At 40.0% G+C, this 20,333-nt stretch overlaps 2 protein-coding genes across 3 annotated transcripts; both read right to left on the bottom strand.

The window, feature by feature from the left end:
• Positions 1-908: 908 nt before the first annotated feature.
• LOC112294078 (ethylene-responsive transcription factor ABR1) lies at positions 909-2,781 on the bottom strand. The gene is made up of 2 exons (XM_024544215.3): positions 1,943-2,781; positions 909-1,833 (listed from the first exon to the last, which is right to left on the bottom strand). Exons 1-2 carry the CDS (start codon positions 2,127-2,129, stop codon positions 1,064-1,066), a joined length of 957 nt encoding a protein of 318 aa, XP_024399983.1. The 5' UTR covers positions 2,130-2,781; the 3' UTR covers positions 909-1,063.
• Positions 2,782-8,112: 5,331 nt separating this feature from the next.
• Positions 8,113-13,172, bottom strand: LOC112294048 (COP9 signalosome complex subunit 2). Of its 2 annotated transcripts, none has more exons than XM_024544156.3 (12): positions 13,040-13,172; positions 12,016-12,108; positions 11,768-11,846; positions 11,245-11,485; positions 10,681-10,755; positions 10,251-10,385; positions 9,876-10,063; positions 9,598-9,666; positions 9,325-9,415; positions 9,009-9,143; positions 8,669-8,781; positions 8,113-8,494 (listed from the first exon to the last, which is right to left on the bottom strand). In XM_024544156.3, the coding sequence occupies exons 1-12, from the start codon at positions 13,047-13,049 to the stop codon at positions 8,404-8,406; spliced, it is 1,320 nt and encodes a 439-aa protein (XP_024399924.1). In that variant the 5' UTR covers positions 13,050-13,172; the 3' UTR covers positions 8,113-8,403. The 2 variants fall into 2 exon arrangements, with proteins under 2 accessions (XP_024399924.1, XP_024399925.1); XM_024544157.3 differs by having other exon boundaries at positions 11,651-11,846; positions 13,040-13,116.
• Between the last annotated feature and the right edge of the window lie 7,161 nt (positions 13,173-20,333).

The following is a 20,333-nucleotide window of genomic DNA, read 5'->3' as shown; positions in this document are numbered from 1 at the left end:
TACTTCGTGAAAGACCAACCGAGTGCCTGCTGTAGTATGTCATGCACTCGATGGGTCACCTGTTCGCACATGGCTCGAGGTGGTCTGAGAATGAACCGTTTGTGACGATGGAGAACCCGGTTTTACAACATTGCCATTATCGCAGAATGAATTACATCCAAAGCTCCAAATCTGCAACCATGGTAGCGAAAACATTGCATGCATGCAATCGAAAAACCAGTGACAACTCATTTCGATTTTGATCGAAAAGGTGTGGAGCAATATGCAACACATTGGGAACTCAACAGAACTCCCGCTTATCTTCACTATTCACATCAATGTTAAACCCTAGATGTTCAGCAATCAACAGAAGTAGACATTCCATCCATGGCTTAGAACAATCACCGACAATGACAACGCAAGGGGGTCTAAGTAGGAATTTGATTCGAGCCCATCAGCAAATTCAAAGTTCACATGTTCATGCAATATTGATATCAGATATCCAACAGCAAATGAACTGCGTCCAATGCCACAAACATGAAAACAGTGGTTAAAAACTTTTGCCGCGTGGATACTGAAAATCCTGCAGTTTACGCGCTCCATCTCTCTGCAGCACACTTCAATATATGAAGTAATTAACATTTCATGTCCAGTATGATCAATGCTGTGGTTGAAACAGATTGTAAACACAATCTGCGATCAACTGATTTTCACCAACAGAATCGTAGAAATCATCATTCACGACAGTCAACAACACACTTGATTCTCACGCTCACTGAAAACAGATCAATCAGTACATCGAATACTCCAAACCTGCAACCATAAGTTCGTAACGGCAAAGATCACCAAAACTCGTTGTCAGAGGTATGGTATGTGAAGCAAATGAAGAGGAGAGAGGAGCAATTAAATCCAAACACGCACAAGAATAATTCTAGGTGAGGGCGAGCATTACACGTGAATGGTGTAACACAAGCCATGGTCTGTATCTTTAAGAATGAATTGCAAAGTAAAGCATACATCTTTAAGCCTGCAACCCTACGTGGCCGAACCTCAATTGTGCCGCAGCAGCTAACTTACACTAATCCTAAACTCTTCCAGTACTCTTCAAAAAAAAAGCTGTAATGCGTGGCCGAGACAAGCAAAAATTGTCGGCGGCTGTGACAGCAGACTGCTCGTCATGGCAAGGAGGAAAATTCAAATCCAACAAAATGGAACTTCCTCGCGATGTAGGCTTCGTTTCAGGGCTCTCGGTGTTCAAAATTACGGAAGAGGACGAATCGCAATCGCTAGAGGAAGTTCTCATTTCGGGCGTGGTTACAGATCCAGTAACAATTGTTCCATTTCGATCACTGGAATTACCCAATGACCATTCAACTTGCGAGACCGAGACATCGACAGCTGGGACAGAATGAATGAGGGGTTTCTTCAAACTTATAAGGGATTCTTGAAAGAGGGTTTGGATCGGAGTTGAAGAAGGACGCTTGGTGGAGTGCGCAACTTCAGCGACTTCACCACGTGACACGTAGGAGTGTCCGACATTAATCCTCATATTCTGAGCCTGAGCGATGTCTTGAGTCTGAACGTGATGGTCTATCGGTGCCATAGCCGAAAGGTTGAGGTCCAGGCACGAGCGCCATGAGGCTGTGTCCAAGGCTGCAGAGGATCCACAATTGGGATGCTGTTGCTTTGGGAGGAGATGCTGGTACTGGCGGTAAGGGTGGTGGACATTATGGCTGCTCGTAGGCGACGTGGACCATGACTCCAAAGTGGAACTCTGGCTCGTGCTCTGATCCTCGCTGGAGAGCGGGCAAGTGAAATTGGTCTTCGCTTTAGACCCCCGCAATGCCCTTGCAGCTGCAGATAACAGTTCCAAGTGTACTCAGAAATCAAGACACGTGAAAATGGCGCAAATTGGGCATCAAAGAAACGCAAGACCAGGTTGGTTAGCTCCAAAAAAGCGTACCAGTATCGTAAGCTCTCGCGGCCCCTTCCGCAGTGTCAAAGGTTCCCAGCCATACGCGCGTCTTCTTCCATGGATCCCGAATTTCAGCTGCGAACCGCCCCCAGGGACGTTTCCTCACACCTCTGAAATGCACCCCTAGGTCGGTCTGATTCCCCTTCGTGATCTCCTTTTCTTCCCTCGAAGTCATATCTCTCAATCTCTCTCACTCCCTTCCCCTACCCCTCTCTGCAGAATTTGCAATAGCCTCCCCCGGCAACGATTTTCTCAAAATCTTCCAATCAAGGTGAAAGCATGCCCTCAATTCTGAACGCAGGAAACAAAACACTCCGCGATTGATGTCGACAAATTTTTCCTCAAATCCTTTCTCGTTCAAGGAAAACTACACAACCATTTAAATACTGCAACCTCTTGGTAAACGTCGAAAACGACAACAACTCACTGAAATGGAGCTTCAGTGTTGTCTTGCTCGGTCACAGCCTCACTCTCTTCTACACTCTGGTACAAGACCTGAACAGACTCAACCCTTACACAGCAATCGATCAAGGCAAACAATGGCAATGCTCTGTCTCTCTTTCTCGTTCTCTATCTCTCTCTATCTCATAGACGCCTGCATCTATATTCACTATTATTTTCTGGAATTCACCCACCGCCCACAACTGTTAACATAAGAGCTATGTCAAGCTATAAACAAGAGATCAGCCTACCGCGGAAAAGCAAACGTCTTGGTTACGACTCTCGATCGGGGCAGGGCAAGCAGACTAGTGATGGATAATTAAGTGAGAATGCGTAGCCCTTAAACCACGTAGCGCCAGCCACTACCCAGCCGACTATTCTTCAGGGTCTACTGGTCTACCTTTGCTGTGTGCCTGAGTGTATAGATACGGCTGAGGCTGTAGCTACAAGTACTTTGGCAGCAATGTACTGCCCTCGTGACAGTTCAAGGGGAGAGAAAGGGTCTGGCCCACATGGATCAACAAATGTGGTGGAAATCCACAATCTGCTCATCATGAGCCGGGGATGAATCGTTCATTCGAAGCAAAGTTGGATTGATCGACAGGTGATTGATTGCGGTTCCGCCGCAGCAGAGCATATGCAATGGAATGGCGGCATTAAAGACGCTGCCGTCCCTGCCTGCCACAGGCCCGCCGGCCAAGCGTCGCCAGGACTCGCCAAGGCCTGACTCGTGCGTAGACTCCATCCCCCTGAAATTCCATGCCTAGTATTCACCGCCTGCACGACGTAAATCCCGCACCTCTTTCGGATTTTGTCTCCAGCGACTCGTTCACTTCGATCGCCTTCCCTCTCTTCCTCGCCACCAAAGCCCCCTCACATTCCACGCGGCCAAGTGCCGCCGGCACAGACGCTGCATAGAAAATGGAGCCCCGCCGTGGACTAGAATCTTAGGCCTGGTTCAGCACTTGTTTGTCCCCTAGCTTTGCTGGGGATGTAGAGCAATGTCCTCAACTCACGACTTCGAGTTTATTTTGATGTATGTATGTGTGAATATATATATATATATATTTATTTATTTCTTTGATTACTTTAATTGAGGGGACGTTTATGGATTTCCTTTCACAGCTTCACAAGTAAATGAGGGTTTATTAAGAAAACTTTGTCTAAAATGTTCAATATACTTTAATGAAGTATTGGGAGTTTTTTTTAGAGGCAAAAATATGCTTGGCTGGTTTACAACAAACAGATGAATTCTCTAATATTGATGTATTGCATGATTTAAACTAAAACTTTTGCATCAACAGTGAATTTAAGTGATGAAACCATTATGATTGAATACTTTTTTTTATTAAATATTGCATCGACAGAATTTGCTTTATTTCAATTTTTTAAATAATAATGCTTCGTTTTATAAGACATAACTTGTCAAAATGTTCTGAATTACTTGGTTCTTTTATAATTCCTAATCAATTTTCAATTCTACGTTTGTTTTACATGTGAACTAAACACAACAACTCTTTATTTTTCTTCTTTGTTTGTCACCTCATACTTTTTCTCCCTTTAACTGCATAAAAATTTAAACTCAAAATCTGAGTTAAATATCAATTCAACAATCTCAAATACACAAATGTATACACAAACAATCATATATATATATGTAAAAACGTGTGTGTGTGTGTGTGTTTATGTATGCACTTACACACCCTTACATTCCCTTGCAAATTCACAAAACCAAAAAACAATCACAAGTTGAAGCCATGTTGTCGTTTTCATGCAAACTCATCCACGTGGACAACAACACCAAAACCTAATGCCATCTAATCCACCTACAAAGACCCATGTGATACCTGAAAACAAAGCGTTTGCCTCTATTAAAAGATAGCCTTGAATATTCCCGTCCAAATATGAAAAATGAGGAGCTACTATCTTCTCTTGGGAGGAAGAGAATGTTGCAACCCCTGTATCCGGGGCTCCATCACTAAACCTATTATAGTGCCTTTTTTGTAACTATAGAAGGGGGCTTGGCCAATAGAGGGTCTTTACCTGATTAGGGCTAATTTGGGTGGAATTAGGCGCCGTCATTAGGGCTAATTGGTGGGGTTAATCCAGGACTAGGTTGTCACTTCCTTTTATGTGCCAAAGGTTAATTTTTGAATTGTGGGGTTTGTTCCATTGCCTTGATTGGCTTGGTATGCATTAAAGGTTGAGGAGCTTCTTGTTGAAGAAAGCCTTTTATCTTTTGTTATGTGTCCTTTGTCAGAATTCATGTTGAGAACCCTTTTGTAGTTAAGCACTCCTCCTAAGTTGGGTTTGGCACCAAAAGCATATTTTGAGATACTGTGAGGTCCCTTTAAGTTTGGAGTGTACTTGGAAAAATTAATATGAAAGCCACCATGATTAATATTGGGTTCATATGATGACAGAGCAACAGTTGGTTATATATATATATATATATATATTTCTGTGATGGTTATATTCAATATTCATTTAAGTGTGTGTGTGTGTATATATGTGTGTGAATGAGAAATTTGTGAGCCCTGCACAACTGTAATTCCCTAGGAACCCAAATTATCTCATTTTGAATAGTTTACAGCATAAACATCAAATTATGTAAAATGCAATATAGAATGCTTGCAGTGCATTATCAGCCCAGGGAATTATCCAAATCTAATGCTCCCACACATATTCACCCAAGCCCAGAAGATTTTCTACTAAATGTAACATTCATTGAAATGCATGCAAATTAAGAGTGAAACGGACAGCACTCACAAACAATGCTCATATTATTCACTATGACAATTTCAACATGCAACACTAAAACAATCGTAAAAAATAAATTATTACAAAGTCTAAAAACAGGTTGTGCTTCAGTTTTCACTCACAGCCAGTAAAGGTTGATAATATGCATACACTTTGGTATATTTTGGGGCCAACAAATCTTGCTATGGGTATGGGGACACTTGGCGTTGCCTTCTAATAGAAGGCAACAACAACATCCATGAGATGCTCATGGGCTGTAGTATGTCTCGCCAATCCCACATGAACAGAGCAGCCAAAAGATAATTATGACAATATTAACGTGGCCAAATAAGTCATTGTTTTGTAGAGCCTGGCTCAAGTAACTCATGGACTTCTCTGCCACCATTGGCTTTGGCCCACAAAAAAGGCTGCATGGCCATTCCCTACAGCCTCTAGGGACTTGGTGTATACTTTAGAGTGGATGCAGCCTCACACAAGACCCTGTATAGATAATGTAATTTTTTTCCTCAAAATGCTTTTGTATTTGTATTTGTTCTGTTTACAAGAGGGGGACTGTGGGCCCTGTATGTTGCATACACTTTTATGAGTTCCATGTTTTGGTAATGATTCAATACCCACTTCACAAAGAGTATATATGCCTATGTGTACATATATATATATATATATATATATATATGTGTGTGTGTGTGTGTGTACATTTACACACATAAAAGAAGTGTCTGGACCAATAGTTCTGTGTCTTGTGTTGAACTGAAATGGTTGTTGTTTTTTAATATACATGGGTACTCAAGTCAAGTTGTTGTTGGTTGAAACTTTTCCCAAGTGCAATTTACATAAGGGTTGACAATTACTATACACATACAAATCATTAAATAAGTAAAATAAAATAGAAATGATGACTACAGGATACTATAAATGTCTTACCGAAGGATATCAAAGGAAACGACATGCGTCAGAGTGAACCCATTAAATATGATAACCGTCAGTAAATTTCTACCCTTTAGTTAAGGGGATCTGCGGGCTGCAGACGAGCAGGCAAAGGCTACAGTGGATGCTTCGCCATGAGTCCAGTCCCAGTGTGAACGCAACCCAGCCGTACGCTGAATGTAAAAGTGGGCCCCTTTTCTGAAGCTAGCGTGCCCCATACTCTTGTCACCGTTCCCCATCCCGTTCTCGTGACGTTCCCAATCCAGAAGTCAAGCACGCCTCCAGCGAAAGCGCCGTCTTGGAGGCATCAGTGCTCCCCTGCGGGGAGCAAAAACGAACAGACTCACAAGATGTTTATCATTCATCCATATTCCCAATCTGACTGCGAGACGACATGCACTTCACCATCGTTTTTCGTCGACCTCATTCTTCATGGACTCGTTTGTTTCCTGGTTGTATTAGGAGTGGTCTTCGTATAGGATAGTATAATAATAATAATCATAATAATAATCTGCACTCATCGGCTGACGCGCGAAAAAAACGCACTCAAAGGAAAGACTAATAGCAACAGTTTACAAATGGAGTAGCAAAATCCATGGTGGACGAGTCTCTCTTTTTTTAGGTTTTTTGTTGTGTGTTTGTGTGTGTGTTGCAAGAATGAAGCTTACGAGACGCATAGTAATTGGAACCTGTAATTGTGGCAACTAGGATTTAATCATAGTTTGTAAGAAAATTGGGTCACAAGCTTTGGTGTCTCGCGATTGTCTGTTTCGAGTGGAAAGAAGGAATGATGGTGAGCTTTCACCGAGTCCAACTCCCATGATCACGTCATTTATCTCTTTCACCAAATAGATGGCTCAAGTTGTTCCGATCTGATATCTCGGTCCCACATTTATTGCCTGCCGAGGCTCCTTGTCAACCAGTCATGGCGAGACGTTGTTTCCTCGACGACGTAGAATGTTGGCAACATTTGAACTGAGGAGACAAGGGTAGAGACTGTCTGCGCCGCTAGGCCCCTAATTTAAGGAAAAGCGGTGTGTGCATTTCACGAGCTGCTGGCAAATGTCAAAGAAAGGCTTCAATTGTGGGATCTCCGAGCTTTTCCCAAGAGCAGTCATCAGGGCACAGGAATAGCAGATTTTTTAAGTACATTAGTTTCCTTTTTTTAAATATTATTATTGTTAGCGAGTGAGTGGGTCCTGCTGCAGGTCTTGGGTCAATAGCAAAACTCGTGCTGTTACAGCCTTGTTGAATTTATACCCTGCGCGATTCGCTTTTCGTGGGGTTTTCTGAAAGAAGGAATTAGAGCAGCCACCTGTAAAAGAAATGCCGTGTAGGGCATATTCAATGTTATATTTTTGTGTAGCAAGTACATATATCGTGTTGCAGAGTGATGAAAAATAAATAAATAAATAAATAAAATTGCTCATCCATGAAGAGGAAATATAGGGATCAGTTGCGAAAGAAAAGTTGCTAAAACTCCTTAGTAGAGGAAAACGAAATTTCCAGAATATGAGGAAGTTATTCTGTTGCAAACATACCAGCTTTGAAAATTAAAATGAGAATGAAGGTCTCCGAATATTCCAGGGTAACACAATTAGTCAAGACGGGATTTCATATTCAAAGTAGATATGTGATTAAATATCCAAAAAGTAACTAGTACTGTAACTCCACTCACACTGACCAGGCGCCACCACTTGTCATGTCAGATGAAGGTGGATGAGAATGGGTGAAACTATTTCCGTTACTAAATCGATTAGGGGCAGGCAAATTTCCAAAAATAGGGATATGAGGCTCCAAGAGTCTTAAATGTCATAGAGTTGTTCGATCCAGCTACGATCATGGAATATCCAGCCCAGACCGTGCTGAGCCTGTTCCCAATGTAGTGAGCAGAAGTTCGCAAATACGAATATGTTTTACTTCGCCGAAACTACCCTTAAATCTCAGCTTAGTTTCTTCAGTTTCTGGGCTATGGTAATCCATTTGTGTGATTGTGTGCTAACAAGGGCAGGTGTCTTGCACCATTCATAGAACAGAATCAGCACCTTGAAACAGGTGTTTATACCGTATCAAAATATTGTATTCCGTTTCTAACTAGTGCTGGTGGGCTAACACAGGCGCCTACAAAAACAGTATGCCAACTCAATCTACATGAAAAGGTCGCCGAAAGGGGCCTCTCTCACGTGAAATATTGATCCCACGAAACCCTAAGTAGTTCAGACTAGTACCCCCAAAATGTACACTAGTAAAGAGACATGGACGGAAAGTTGTCGCACATGTTAGTGTGCGCCAGAGCTGTAGAATTAAATTAGAGAAAGTTTCTAACCAATCCTGGCCGTCACTGTTTGCGAGAGAGACTTCAGTTGAGTGTTCCATGTATCAATCGCTGTATATTTCCTCAACCCCTTGGACCTGAACTCACATATCAGGGCAGAATGCTGAGTCAGAATTGTGCAAGCTATTCATCAAGGCTACAAATGCAAATAATCGATCAGGCTACAAAGGAATGTTCTTAAACATTGCATCGATTTGAAGTCCAACCATTCAAAAGGCTTTTGTGATTTAGGCACTGCATACATAAAGTACCTGTCACCAAGTTCCAGCAATTGGTTTACTTGATCAATATGACCATGTACTCTATTATCCAGGATCAGAGATACAAGGAGTTGCTCCACATCCTTTTCAGGTATGTTCAGCTCCTGCGGGCCAAGTGATAATTAGTCCAAGTCAACCAACTTAAGGAATAGACTAAACACACCATGCTGTTCATTGCTATGAGTTGTGTGTGCTGAAAAATCTTCATGCCTGCAAAACGGACTTCATATTAAAATACCAGAAAAGGGTAACACTTTAGAAAAGGGCTTGTCCATGGGAGATCTATTTGTAGAAAATATTCACAACCACAAAAATGATACGAAAGGTGTACCTTAGATATGAAGGGAATACGTATTCGGGTATAAGGTTTAATGAGCTTCAGCAACACTTGCGTGCGGATTTTACTGAGCAGATCTTCAATGTAGTTCCGAATGAAAGGGTCATCCATTATGGTCTTTCTGTTACTCTATAAGCCAAAAACATCACCAAAACGAAACAGCAGACTAAGTACCATGCATATAACGCATGATCATATGATCCCCACAAAGAATCTCACAATTTTACGTCAGATACCTTACACCATAGGGAACGCGAACATAACTACAATCCCCAAGAACATGTCTCAAATCCAATCTAGAAGAATGTACCTTGAGAATTTTTTCGAACTCAAGAATTTCATTCCTTTGATAGGCAGCCACTAAATTTGTCATTGCCAAAATTTCTGGATCATTCTTGTATCTGTAGCAATTAAAGAAATAAGAAACACAAACAAGGAACCCCGGAGTTGCTGCAGTAGCCCTTGAAAATTTACAAAAAGTGCAATGCTCATGGTAAAAAGGAAACCATCTCGACACATCGATAAGTCTACTACTTTCAATTGCTGTTTGAATTACATCTATCAGTAAAATTCAGAAACTTACGGTTTAGCCTCCTGAGCATCAAATGGGTTCACCTCAGACTCCATAAGCATGTTCGCAAGCACCAAGTACCTGCAGTTCCATTCACAAACCTTCATGAAAAAGAGTCATTCCATTCAGAAGCGACTCTAAATCAACTGCAAAGTCGGCAGATATCCGCAGCCGCTGTGCACCTGTACCATACTTCAGTTACTTCAAATTATTTCTAAAACTTCCAATTACTACCGACTCACAGCTCGAAGCAAGTAACTTGAAGAACAAGCAATTTGAAATTCACATACTTCAAACACTGGATTCTCCTGTGGGTACCAGCCTCATCGTAGTTCTTGAATGCATCAAAAAAGTCAGTGGCTGCAACGGCCCACTGCCGCTCAGCCATGTTCATTTTCCCTCCACATTCGTGGATGATCCCCATAATGCGTGGATGCGGAATAGCAGACTTTATGTTCAGCGCTTTCAGGTATAGTTGCTGCAAGGTTCACGCTAAAAAGAATAAATACTAACTCTTATACCAATATACGAGATTCCAACACTAACGACTTCGAGATCCTATTGCTACAATGTCAAGAATGAATAATTAATTTTTTTAGTTCCACTAGATCTGGTAGCAGAGCTTAGGTCACAGAATTTCAATTGAAGGTTTCACTTGAACTAACCTTAAGTTTTTTGTTGTTCTTAGTCTCTGTATACATCTGAATTTCAATCGCATAAACTTCCAGCAGCTGCGTGCCCTTCTTCTGGTCATCTGTGCCATCTTCCTTTTGACAAGATTTGTGAAGCTCCTTCAAGATCTAAACACACGACCATTGGTCAGCATCACATATGATGCTACTGACGATGCAGTGCAACTATAAAAGTTATTCTACATAACACTGATGTATACCAAGGAGTTTCTTCTTCAAAAACTTAATTTTTCTATAGACTGAAAAATAAAGTGGGACAATATTTGAGGGCACAGAGCTGAAGAATGAACTGTTCACAGCAATAGGATAAGAAAACCATAAGCCATGTGCATGCTTGTTATAATAGCATGCACTCACTAGTCGACAATCCATTCTAACTGAATAAAATGGTAATTTAACTTACTTTGTTCATTCGACCATATTCTCCCATATCAAACCACAATTTGCACAACTTCAAGTTCGTTTTGAACCATAATCTCTGCACAACCAACAAATGCTATCTGAAAAACTACATAAATGCTTAATCAGACCAAACGATTGCAAGTGTTACACCTAGTGCAAGTGGTAAAGTGTGGTGTAGATTTCAATCCAAAGATTATATCATCTTTGAAAGAGTGGTCTGAAGTGAGGTGCGCATGACAAATTTGAGTTTGCCCTATCTTGATGTAAGATGACAGAGGCAATCACGCACGCCAGTTTTGAGAGAAAATGGATCTCCAATCAAGCTAACCCAAACCTGATTACGCAAAAAAATTCTACTCCAAGGTGAAAACGTTGATAATTAAACGAAAGTTGTAAACAAAAAAGTGGCAAGTGCAAGTTCGTACTTATCGAGTCACATGCAATGATAGACGACATATATAGATGGTTGTACAATTATAATGAGCACAAAGATCATAGAACATAGGAGAGCATTGGGTTCCCGGACATTCGGGCATGATATGAAGTGATAGAGTGGCAGATTGACCTCATTCCTAGCTTCTTCCAAGGCCTTTAGAGTGGTCTGGTAGAACTCCTGAAGCAACTCCAAGTTCTGATTAGCGCCATTTGATACAAAGTCAAGGATGTTGTTGATACATTTTTCGCTGTAATTCCGAGTAACAGCCGACTTGATGTAGGTCAACATTTCTCTATACGCATCCATCATCTGCTTGTAATTACCGACCCGATAATGAAGCTTGACTGTTTGCTTCAGCGCCTTGAATCCCCTGAGAACGTAACAAATAATCAGCTTTGCAACCAAAATCTACCACACGTAAGAGTAGTAGCAGTGAAGCAACGATTTAATGGAGCAAAGGTTTTCGTAGATGGTTTGCACGGGTCACTTAGACTACTTTTCAACTTGAGAAAGTCCAACAGATTAATTTCAATACCTCCTAAAATAATCATAAGCTGGCCGAGACTTCTCGGGATGTCCTTAGCACGCAGTCATTTCCGTGGGAGGGGCTCTTAGAAAATCATTACAAAAAAAGGAAAACATAAGAGCTTACCACTCCCCCTTCTCTCCTTCCATCCTCACAACTTCCGCAAACCCCTTTAGCGCTCCTTCAGGATCAGCTTCCACAAGTCCTATAACCGTTGCACCACAGTAAGACACGGAATGCAAAATTTTGGCATCATCATTCAGAAATCACTGCATTCCACATTGCAATTTAGACCGTGCCACACCAGGTCTATGAGAAGCATGTGCATTACGAGGGCATCTTCTATGTAAAGAGGGGCTCATGACAGCATGTACCTTTAGTATTGTAGTACTGATTCTCGATGTCAACATCTTGCTCTTCAGGCTCCTCATCAGAATACTCAAAGCCATAATCTTCCATATCCGCATCTGCAATGACATCCATCAAAAGAAAACCATGAGCTACTTACAATACCTAGTACAATAACCGTCACGCACAGATTCAAGTATATCCTTGTCACGTACTAGCTACTCCATCTTCGAATACTTGCCACCTTATTCATTGAACTTTTCCAACAGACTATTTGCAACTGTTGAATTTGAGTATAGTTATATCTTTCATAAACCACACTTTCTGTACTTCAGCAGTACGGCTTTCCCTCATTTTGTGGAATATATCTCATCAATGATAGCCCACTTGAAAGTGTGTGAGATCAAGTAGCTATATGTCACGAAGTCACAATGTCATTCCTGGAATACCAGCTTTTCAAAGTATTGAACCCTAAAAGAACCCTAAAATTCGAAAAGGACAACGATTATATAAAAGACAAATCAATTATGACGCAAATAGGTAACCACTGACCTCGAATTTTGTAAAACTTGCTGCAAGAGAAACCCTAAGCTATCACGACTGGTACACTTGAATTTCCATAGATGACGAACTATAAACTGCAATTTCGAAGAATTATAATAATGCAAGCTCGAATTGGTGCACAACCGTGTACTGTCCAGGCCAATTAAATATCACCAATATCCGATCTAGAAATACAAATCAAACCCCTCAATCAACATTACAGACCTCAGAACCACTCCTCTAGATTTACACGACTAAACGAGATAAACCCTAAAATTAAAACTTCGAGTCAATTTCAGCCACTGCATCCGCACAAGGACTCAAAACGAGCTCCGTCGATTGGCATGGCTCTATTCCGCAATATTTCCTTGCGTTCCTCCCAAAAATTCTCCAATTCCATTGTTGCAAGCTACTGCAAGAAGCTACGTCCAAGGTGCGCGGAAACACCTAACATAGGTCTCAAAAGAAGCGAAAAAATGGATCGAAGACCATGAGAAGGGCACAAACCTGAATCCATGGTTGATTGCTGCAAAGAGACGTCGGAGACGGCGATTCCAGGGCCAAGAGCAAGCTGCTAGAAAAAAAGTAGTAGCCCTGTTGTGGAGCCAAGTCTTGGGCCTGGGCGGCAAAGGAGTCAGACATGGTGACCAGTTATTGTTTTGACTGTCTGCCCGGTGCTTGGTTCGGAATTTTACACATCCGCGGGCAGGTTGCCCAACCTCAAAACAAAATGTTCACCTCATCAGGGTTTGCGTCGAAGTTTATTAGTATCAGAACCTTGATATTCCTCATCGTAGTACCCAATTCAGATATACACACATGTGTGTATATATATATATATATATATATAGTTGAGGGGATAAATTAACATAATAAACTAGAAGAGATAAAAACCATCTCTAATTGGTAACATATTTCATTGTTTTCATCAGAAGTTAAGTAAAAGTAAAACAATAACTTAATTTTTGATTAAACTCTGCACATGATGTTGTTACAGATTCTATGACTTTCAGACTAATTCAATTCGGTGATGTTAATACTAAAATTGGACACTAATACATACACATTAAGGTAATTACATCCATAAAATTAAAGCAAAATTGTTGTGCGCACACACACGACTCTGAAATCCTGTATCTCCTCCTAATTGTATGGTTGATAACTTCAACACCCTTAATCAAGAAAAATATTGCTAATCCTATTCAAGGTCAACATTAAAGCTTCATTAGACAAGCAATACGGGTTCCCTTATTTGTGATCAAACTCGACGCAGACGGCTGGCTTCCTCGGTCAAACAAGGGATGACCGCCGCCTTAATTTGCAACACGGTGTCGGTCTTGTCCGGACTCACCATGGAAATCGCGACGACCTTCGAAGATTGCCACGAGTTCGGCGAGAATCGCATCCTCTCAGACTATGAAGCCCACTCTGGGTGCGGCTCTAGATCCTCGTCCTCCGCGGTGGAAGCGATCGTGATACCTAAGCGAGGGGCTGAATAATGTTTCTTCAGTTTACGTGAACGCCAGAACAACACCATGCGCAACGCACCATAGTCGTAATCTCCAAGCGGAACGAAAGCGCGTCGTGGAAAATATTGGACGTGCAAGTTAACCGGCGAGTGACCTTGGAAAAATTGAGCCAGAGCGAGTCTGATTAGCAACGATGGCACAAGTGAGGAATCCATTCACACTTTTATGCTGACTTCCGGACATGAGCGTGGAAACTCGTTTCTCAGCATTCGAGGTTGTCATTCACTACTCATAGATTTTTCATGGCTTCAAAGAGCAACAAACTCAGCAGCTAACGCAGGTGGCGCCCAATCTGTTCGATTCCTGCTAGTCTTCCATGGCGAGAAGCAACGCTGTGGCAAGTCTCGAAATCCGTTCAATCGTTCTCGTCATGAACGAGAGAGACTGCATTTAAATGTCCAAAACAAAGTGCATGAACGAGAGACTGAAGTATTGTTAACGAAACAAATGCATGGTCGTGCTTGTACCGAACTTCTGCAGCATCGATGGGTTGATACCTGGGTTCCTATTTATCCACCCACTGAGACTCTGAATTGAATGATTCTGTTAATCATTCAACATAATGGATAAATGATGTGGCCTTGTGATGATAAAACTTAAATATTTATTTTTATTTTATTTATTGTTTATTCTTACATAATATCTTGGAATAATACTCTTTCCTGTAATTGCAAACTAAGTTTATAAATCTATACATGTCTCAATTTAAATTATACTTCCAATTTTTCTTTTATACAATACGAAATTTACATTTAATTACAAACAAGCTGTAATTGTTATATATATTTATATATAGAACACTAAAGAATAATGCCAATGATTTTTGATAAAAATTTGTAAAATACTACAAACAAATTTCCAAAACTAAGCAGACACCATTTGTAGATTGCAATGTTTGTAAGATTATAGTTAACTTTCATGTACTTAATTTTTTTATTATTGTGTTACACTGTTCATGCAATTTGTATTGGTGATTTATTATTATTATTATTATTATTATTATTATTGTATTGTATTACATTGTTTTAGAATCTAAAGTCTTTATTAATATATAAAATTGTCATGCAATGGAGGTCCCTACAAACTACTACAAAAAAGAGGTACAAGAAAATAAAAAATAACTTAAAATGTAAGTGTTAAGAAACAATAGCTAACACTTTGGTTTGTGCTGTGTTCAACCTTAAGAAATGACAAGACTTTTACAAATAACTTAAGTGTTACAAACATTTTTTAAGTTGGTATCTTGTACAACTACCTGTAAATTGTGTGTTACATTTTAGCAAATATTGTATATTTATTTAAAAAATATATAAATATATAAATTTTAAATAATTACAAAAGATAGAATTTAAATAATATGTATTAATTATTCTTGTATGAAGAAATGTTCTTTTCAATTGTATTTAAAACCATTTTTTCTCTAATTATAAGAACTAATGGTTTTGGAGTTAGAAAACACTCTATACAAATATTCAAGCCTAATCTTTGAAGTATACCATTTTTGAAATATTCTAAAATTATGCAATATTGGATTTTTTTGAATTATTTTTAAGCCAATTATATTACATCTACAAGTGGAACTTTTAGAGCATATTATATAGTATCATAATATATTTTATATAAGAAATTAGATATTAATGGAATTAAATACAACAAAAGAAGCCACACAATATAAAAAATAAAATTCTTTTTTACATTCTATATTTTTAGACTAGTTGAGAAACCAAGACAATTATGTAAATGTAAAAATATAAAAGACATACATTAATAGATGTAGTTTAGCATTAGAGAGAAAAAAGAAATAAACCAAATTTTATATTTATATTAGAAAAAATATATAAATAATATAATTTTAATTAGACTTAAATTTTTTTAAGTCTAATTCTTAAATTTATAAAATTAAATCAAAACTTGGTGCAATGTATAAGGAATTAAATAAAAGAAAAAATTTTAAGTCTAATTCTTAAATTTTTAATAAAATTAAATATATATTTAAAAATATATTAAAAAAATCCAATAACTTACAAGAAATTATAGATACGTTAGATAAGTATGATTAGAATGTGAGAGTTTAAACTATTAAATGAAATATATTATTAATATGCTCCTAATACTATTATTTAGTTAGTCTTACAAGATAGGCTTTTTACTCATTATTTAGTTATAAAAAAATCAAAGAATAGAATTTAAGGCTCATTTTTATATAATCTTCAATCATTTTTTTTTTACCACATGTGTCTTCAATTCCTACTTTCTACACTTTGCAAGTACAAGCAGATAATAAAGAAGATTTAATAAGATTGTAATTCTTAGATATTCCATCTTCTATTCTTCTAATAAAGTGTGGTCCATCTTCTACTAATCTTTCTATAAGTCAATGTTATATGACATCTAAAATATCAAAGCTAAGGATATTTTCAAAAGTCTCAGTGTCAATTGGAGAAAATAATAGGAAAATAATATATTTTCAAAAATATTTTAGAAGTAAATTAGAATGAAATATAAAAAGCTATCATACGAGGAGTAATAGATCTTAAGGGAAAAAACTTAATATTAAAAAAGACCAAGTTAAAGTAACCTAATTTAAAATTTGAAGTTCAATAGAAAATTTTAAATTAGGTTACTTCAAAAAAATCTTATGGGAATTGTTTTTTGAAAATCCGCCATATTATATAGAAAAGCAAAAAAACTGTTTTGGGGAGAAGAAGAAAAGAAAAGAAAGAAAATCATATTACAATAACAATGATAGTACATCACATACAATTGCATATTTTTTGAAACACTGAATAAGTTGCTTCATTTTCTGATTTGGTTTCCAGTAAGAGAAAAACGCATCCGTCCCTTACGTTCTTAAGCATGAACTTGAAATCCATAGTGTTGCGGACATGGACTCCAAATCAACCAATAAGAAAGACAGAAAGAAGACAAGTTAAAAAATAAAAAAATGGTCACACTAGCTTAAATACTAAACCACATCAACTACACATACCAAATGGAAGCAGTTGGAATTTGTGAAAAAAGAAATTAATAAAAAAATTAAAACTAATCCTAATCCATAGCAGCAGAGAGCATCAATATTGCAGAATGGGTGATTCTGCGTTCACACTGAAAATATTTCAAGTAAAACTGTGCAAAGAAAATTTATATAATCCTTGATGACCACATGAGCTTAAATAGTCGTCTATATCACGTGTATAAATCAAATGGCAACAGGAATATGAGAAACATATGTTAATAAAAAACCTAAATTCTAATCGCAAGTCACAGCAGTGGAGAGCTAATATTGCAAAATTCGTGAACAATTCTTAATGAGCACAAAGCACATACTTCAAGAACAGCTTTACAAGTCATTCTAAAGAACCCTTGCTGTTAAGAACAGGCTGACACAGAAGAAACAAAGCGAGTTCGTGAAACAGGTTTGACTCAATTCCCAGTCTAGTTTTCTCCTGCTTTTATTGCACAGCTGTGTCAAAAAAATCAGCGTGGATGCGAAAAACAACTACACAACAAACACCATGCTTACCAAAGCGTGTATGGTCAAAACGTTGAAAAACCATAGCGATCAGGTTGACCCTATGAGCAACACTGGACGCATCAGAATGGAAACAATTAATCCCCAAGGCTAACTAGCACCATCACCGCCTTGCTTAACGGAAGTATGACTGGAACTTGCTTCGTACTTAAAATAGAACCAGGAAATGGTTTCAACCCACCTCTCATCCCACCACACTACATTCTCCTACAATTCTGCGGATCTTCTTGCTTTCCCCCTACCATGACACGTTCTTCGGAAGAATACACCTTAACATCTTGAGATTTACTTCATCCTTAGCACACTTTCCTTTCCTCCGCATATTCTCTATCCTTGAAGTCCCCGAAAAGCCCCTCTTCAGTTCGATTCAGACAATAAAGTCCACACGTCAAACAACAGTCTTTCACTGCCAGCAAGTCACGCGGTCTTCAGGACACATATCTCACGGCGATCGAAGCTCCCTCGCAGACTTCCTCCTCCCTCAAAACGCCCTCGTCAGAAGCATAAAAGAACCAGCTCCGCATACAACCTGCTCAAACCAACACACAGCCTCGACCTCCCAAATCGCTTCGCCGCTCACATCCGCAACCTACAACGACTGACCTACAAAAAGCAGCTCATACAAGACACCATCTCTGCTGCTCGCTGCAACCTGCCTCCTCAATCTCTCCGGCGTTGCTCTGCAGTAGAGGACCATCCGATTCCGCCACAACCCCCTCAGTATCTCCGCGATGGACACTTCACCGCGGTTGGCCGCCACACTCCTGGCGCTGTTGTCGCTTGCTCTGTGTGCTGCCGCAACAGCAAGGGATCTTCGGGACTCCACCTCTTCGATCGACATACCTCGCGATGGGTACAAGCTTCGGCACACGCTCCACGCCAGGGGCTACCAGCACTACCGGTTCAATGGCACGGCGTGGGTGGGGTTCAACGCCACGGCGAAACTATACGATCAGCACAAGCAGGAAGTTGGCGTCCACTACTTTCTTCTGCAGGCTGACGCTCTGGGCGGGCGACCCACCTGGGAGTCTCTGCCGAACAAGATGCGCGGTGTGCCTCGCAGCAGAGTGACGTGCAAGAGCGTGGCGCAGGTGGCGGTGGAGCAGGAAAGCATCCCCTGGGTATTGCTGAAGTCAACCGGGTCCGCCGGCGACGAGAAGTATTTCGGCGGAGTGGCGTACGTTCGACGGATCAACACCAAGCACGGCCTTGCGCCAAGAAACACGAAGAGAGCCCTCGAGGGAGATGTGAAGAAGTCGGCATACGCATGCGACTACTCATTCTATGTGCCAGCGTAGCGGAACTGGTCGCCTCATGAGGAGTCCAGGGTCGAATACATCACAGCAAGTTTACGGAATGGCCCTGTTTCTTGACCAAAATGATGTGAGTCGATTCAACGTTGTAGACCGGAGTTGGACTCTATTCCTCAGAACTTGAGCTGCAAGTGCTGTTGCAGTGGCCTGGACTACGATGTCGTGAAACTGGTAACAGTTAATATATACGCGGACTCGCCTTTCCTGTGATTTTGAACCATTAGTCATCCTTGTTTCAATCAATTGACTTGATCGAAGAGCAGCAAACACCATCCCCTTGTGCCAAGCCACTTGCGAAAAGCAGTGACAAGCATTTGACGTTTGAAGCTGCTCTACTGCTGCGTACCACTCCTGCTTCAGATTGACAACTGATGTTCGGTGAGGTGTACTCCTCTGTGGAGTTCAGCCGGGATCGGAAGAGCTGTTCGGGGATGCTGATGTGAGTTGAAGACTCTTCCACGATCGTAGCTTATATCCTTCGGCAGCGATGCGGACATTGGGCTCTCTGCAATGCCCTGTGTCAGTAGCGACAAGTAAGCACTTGCTCTACATGGGCATAGTTACGTCATGATGACAGTGCTGCAATGCAGGGAGCCTTTCATAATCGTCATCGCAACAGTGGATCATTGCCCCTGCAACCTAGTTGAGAAACCGTGCGGGGACGCAGGGCTCATCGAATTTGAATTGCGATTAGCGCCTGTTACCGATGCGAGAGTCTCATAACCGAAGAGTAGTAGTTGGTGATCGGTATTAGGAACTGAAATGGTTCACGAGTTACAGATATTCCACCAGAGGTTGCTGCTTGCGTATGGGATGTAATCCTGTGAATGCATCAGAAATACAGAATGGAAATTGATTTCGTCCTGCTTCAGGTTTATGGTGCATTTACTGCTTTACTCTTACCCACAAATCATTACATGTTCATGTTGTTTTCATATGACTGGGAGTAACACAGTGCGTTTCGTGACAAGGCCACTACTCGGTTGGTCAAAATAATCTAATCAATATTTATACGTATATACGGTGACGAAGGGAGGAGGGTGTTGGATTCACTACCATTTATTTTACCGAGCAATATTTCTATAAGTGTAAGGCAGATTACTATTGTTCTCTCATAAGGTTAAACTACGTTCTCCCATGGAAAAATATCAGACTTGCACTTTCAGTATGCATTATTATTGTTTATTTCATATATCTATGTTATTATCCAATCTGCTGCATTTTCTTCATTCACGCAGTATTTCAAAGTCATGTTCGACTTTCACCTTTAAATGCCAAACGTGTGGTAAACCATGGCGGTAATGTAGCAGTTCCATTTAACATGGCTTTTTGTTCAGTTGCAAAAGAGTAGGAATTGTTATGGTGTAAATTGTTTCCCAATTATTTCAACTACAGTAAGCACCTCATGTTGACAATGGCAAAATTGA

Source organism: Physcomitrium patens, chromosome 17 (assembly GCF_059467195.1).
Source record: "Physcomitrium patens ecotype Gransden chromosome 17, ASM5946719v1, whole genome shotgun sequence".
Lineage (NCBI taxonomy): Eukaryota > Viridiplantae > Streptophyta > Bryopsida > Funariales > Funariaceae > Physcomitrium > Physcomitrium patens.
This window is presented reverse-complemented; position numbering and strand designations above follow the sequence as displayed.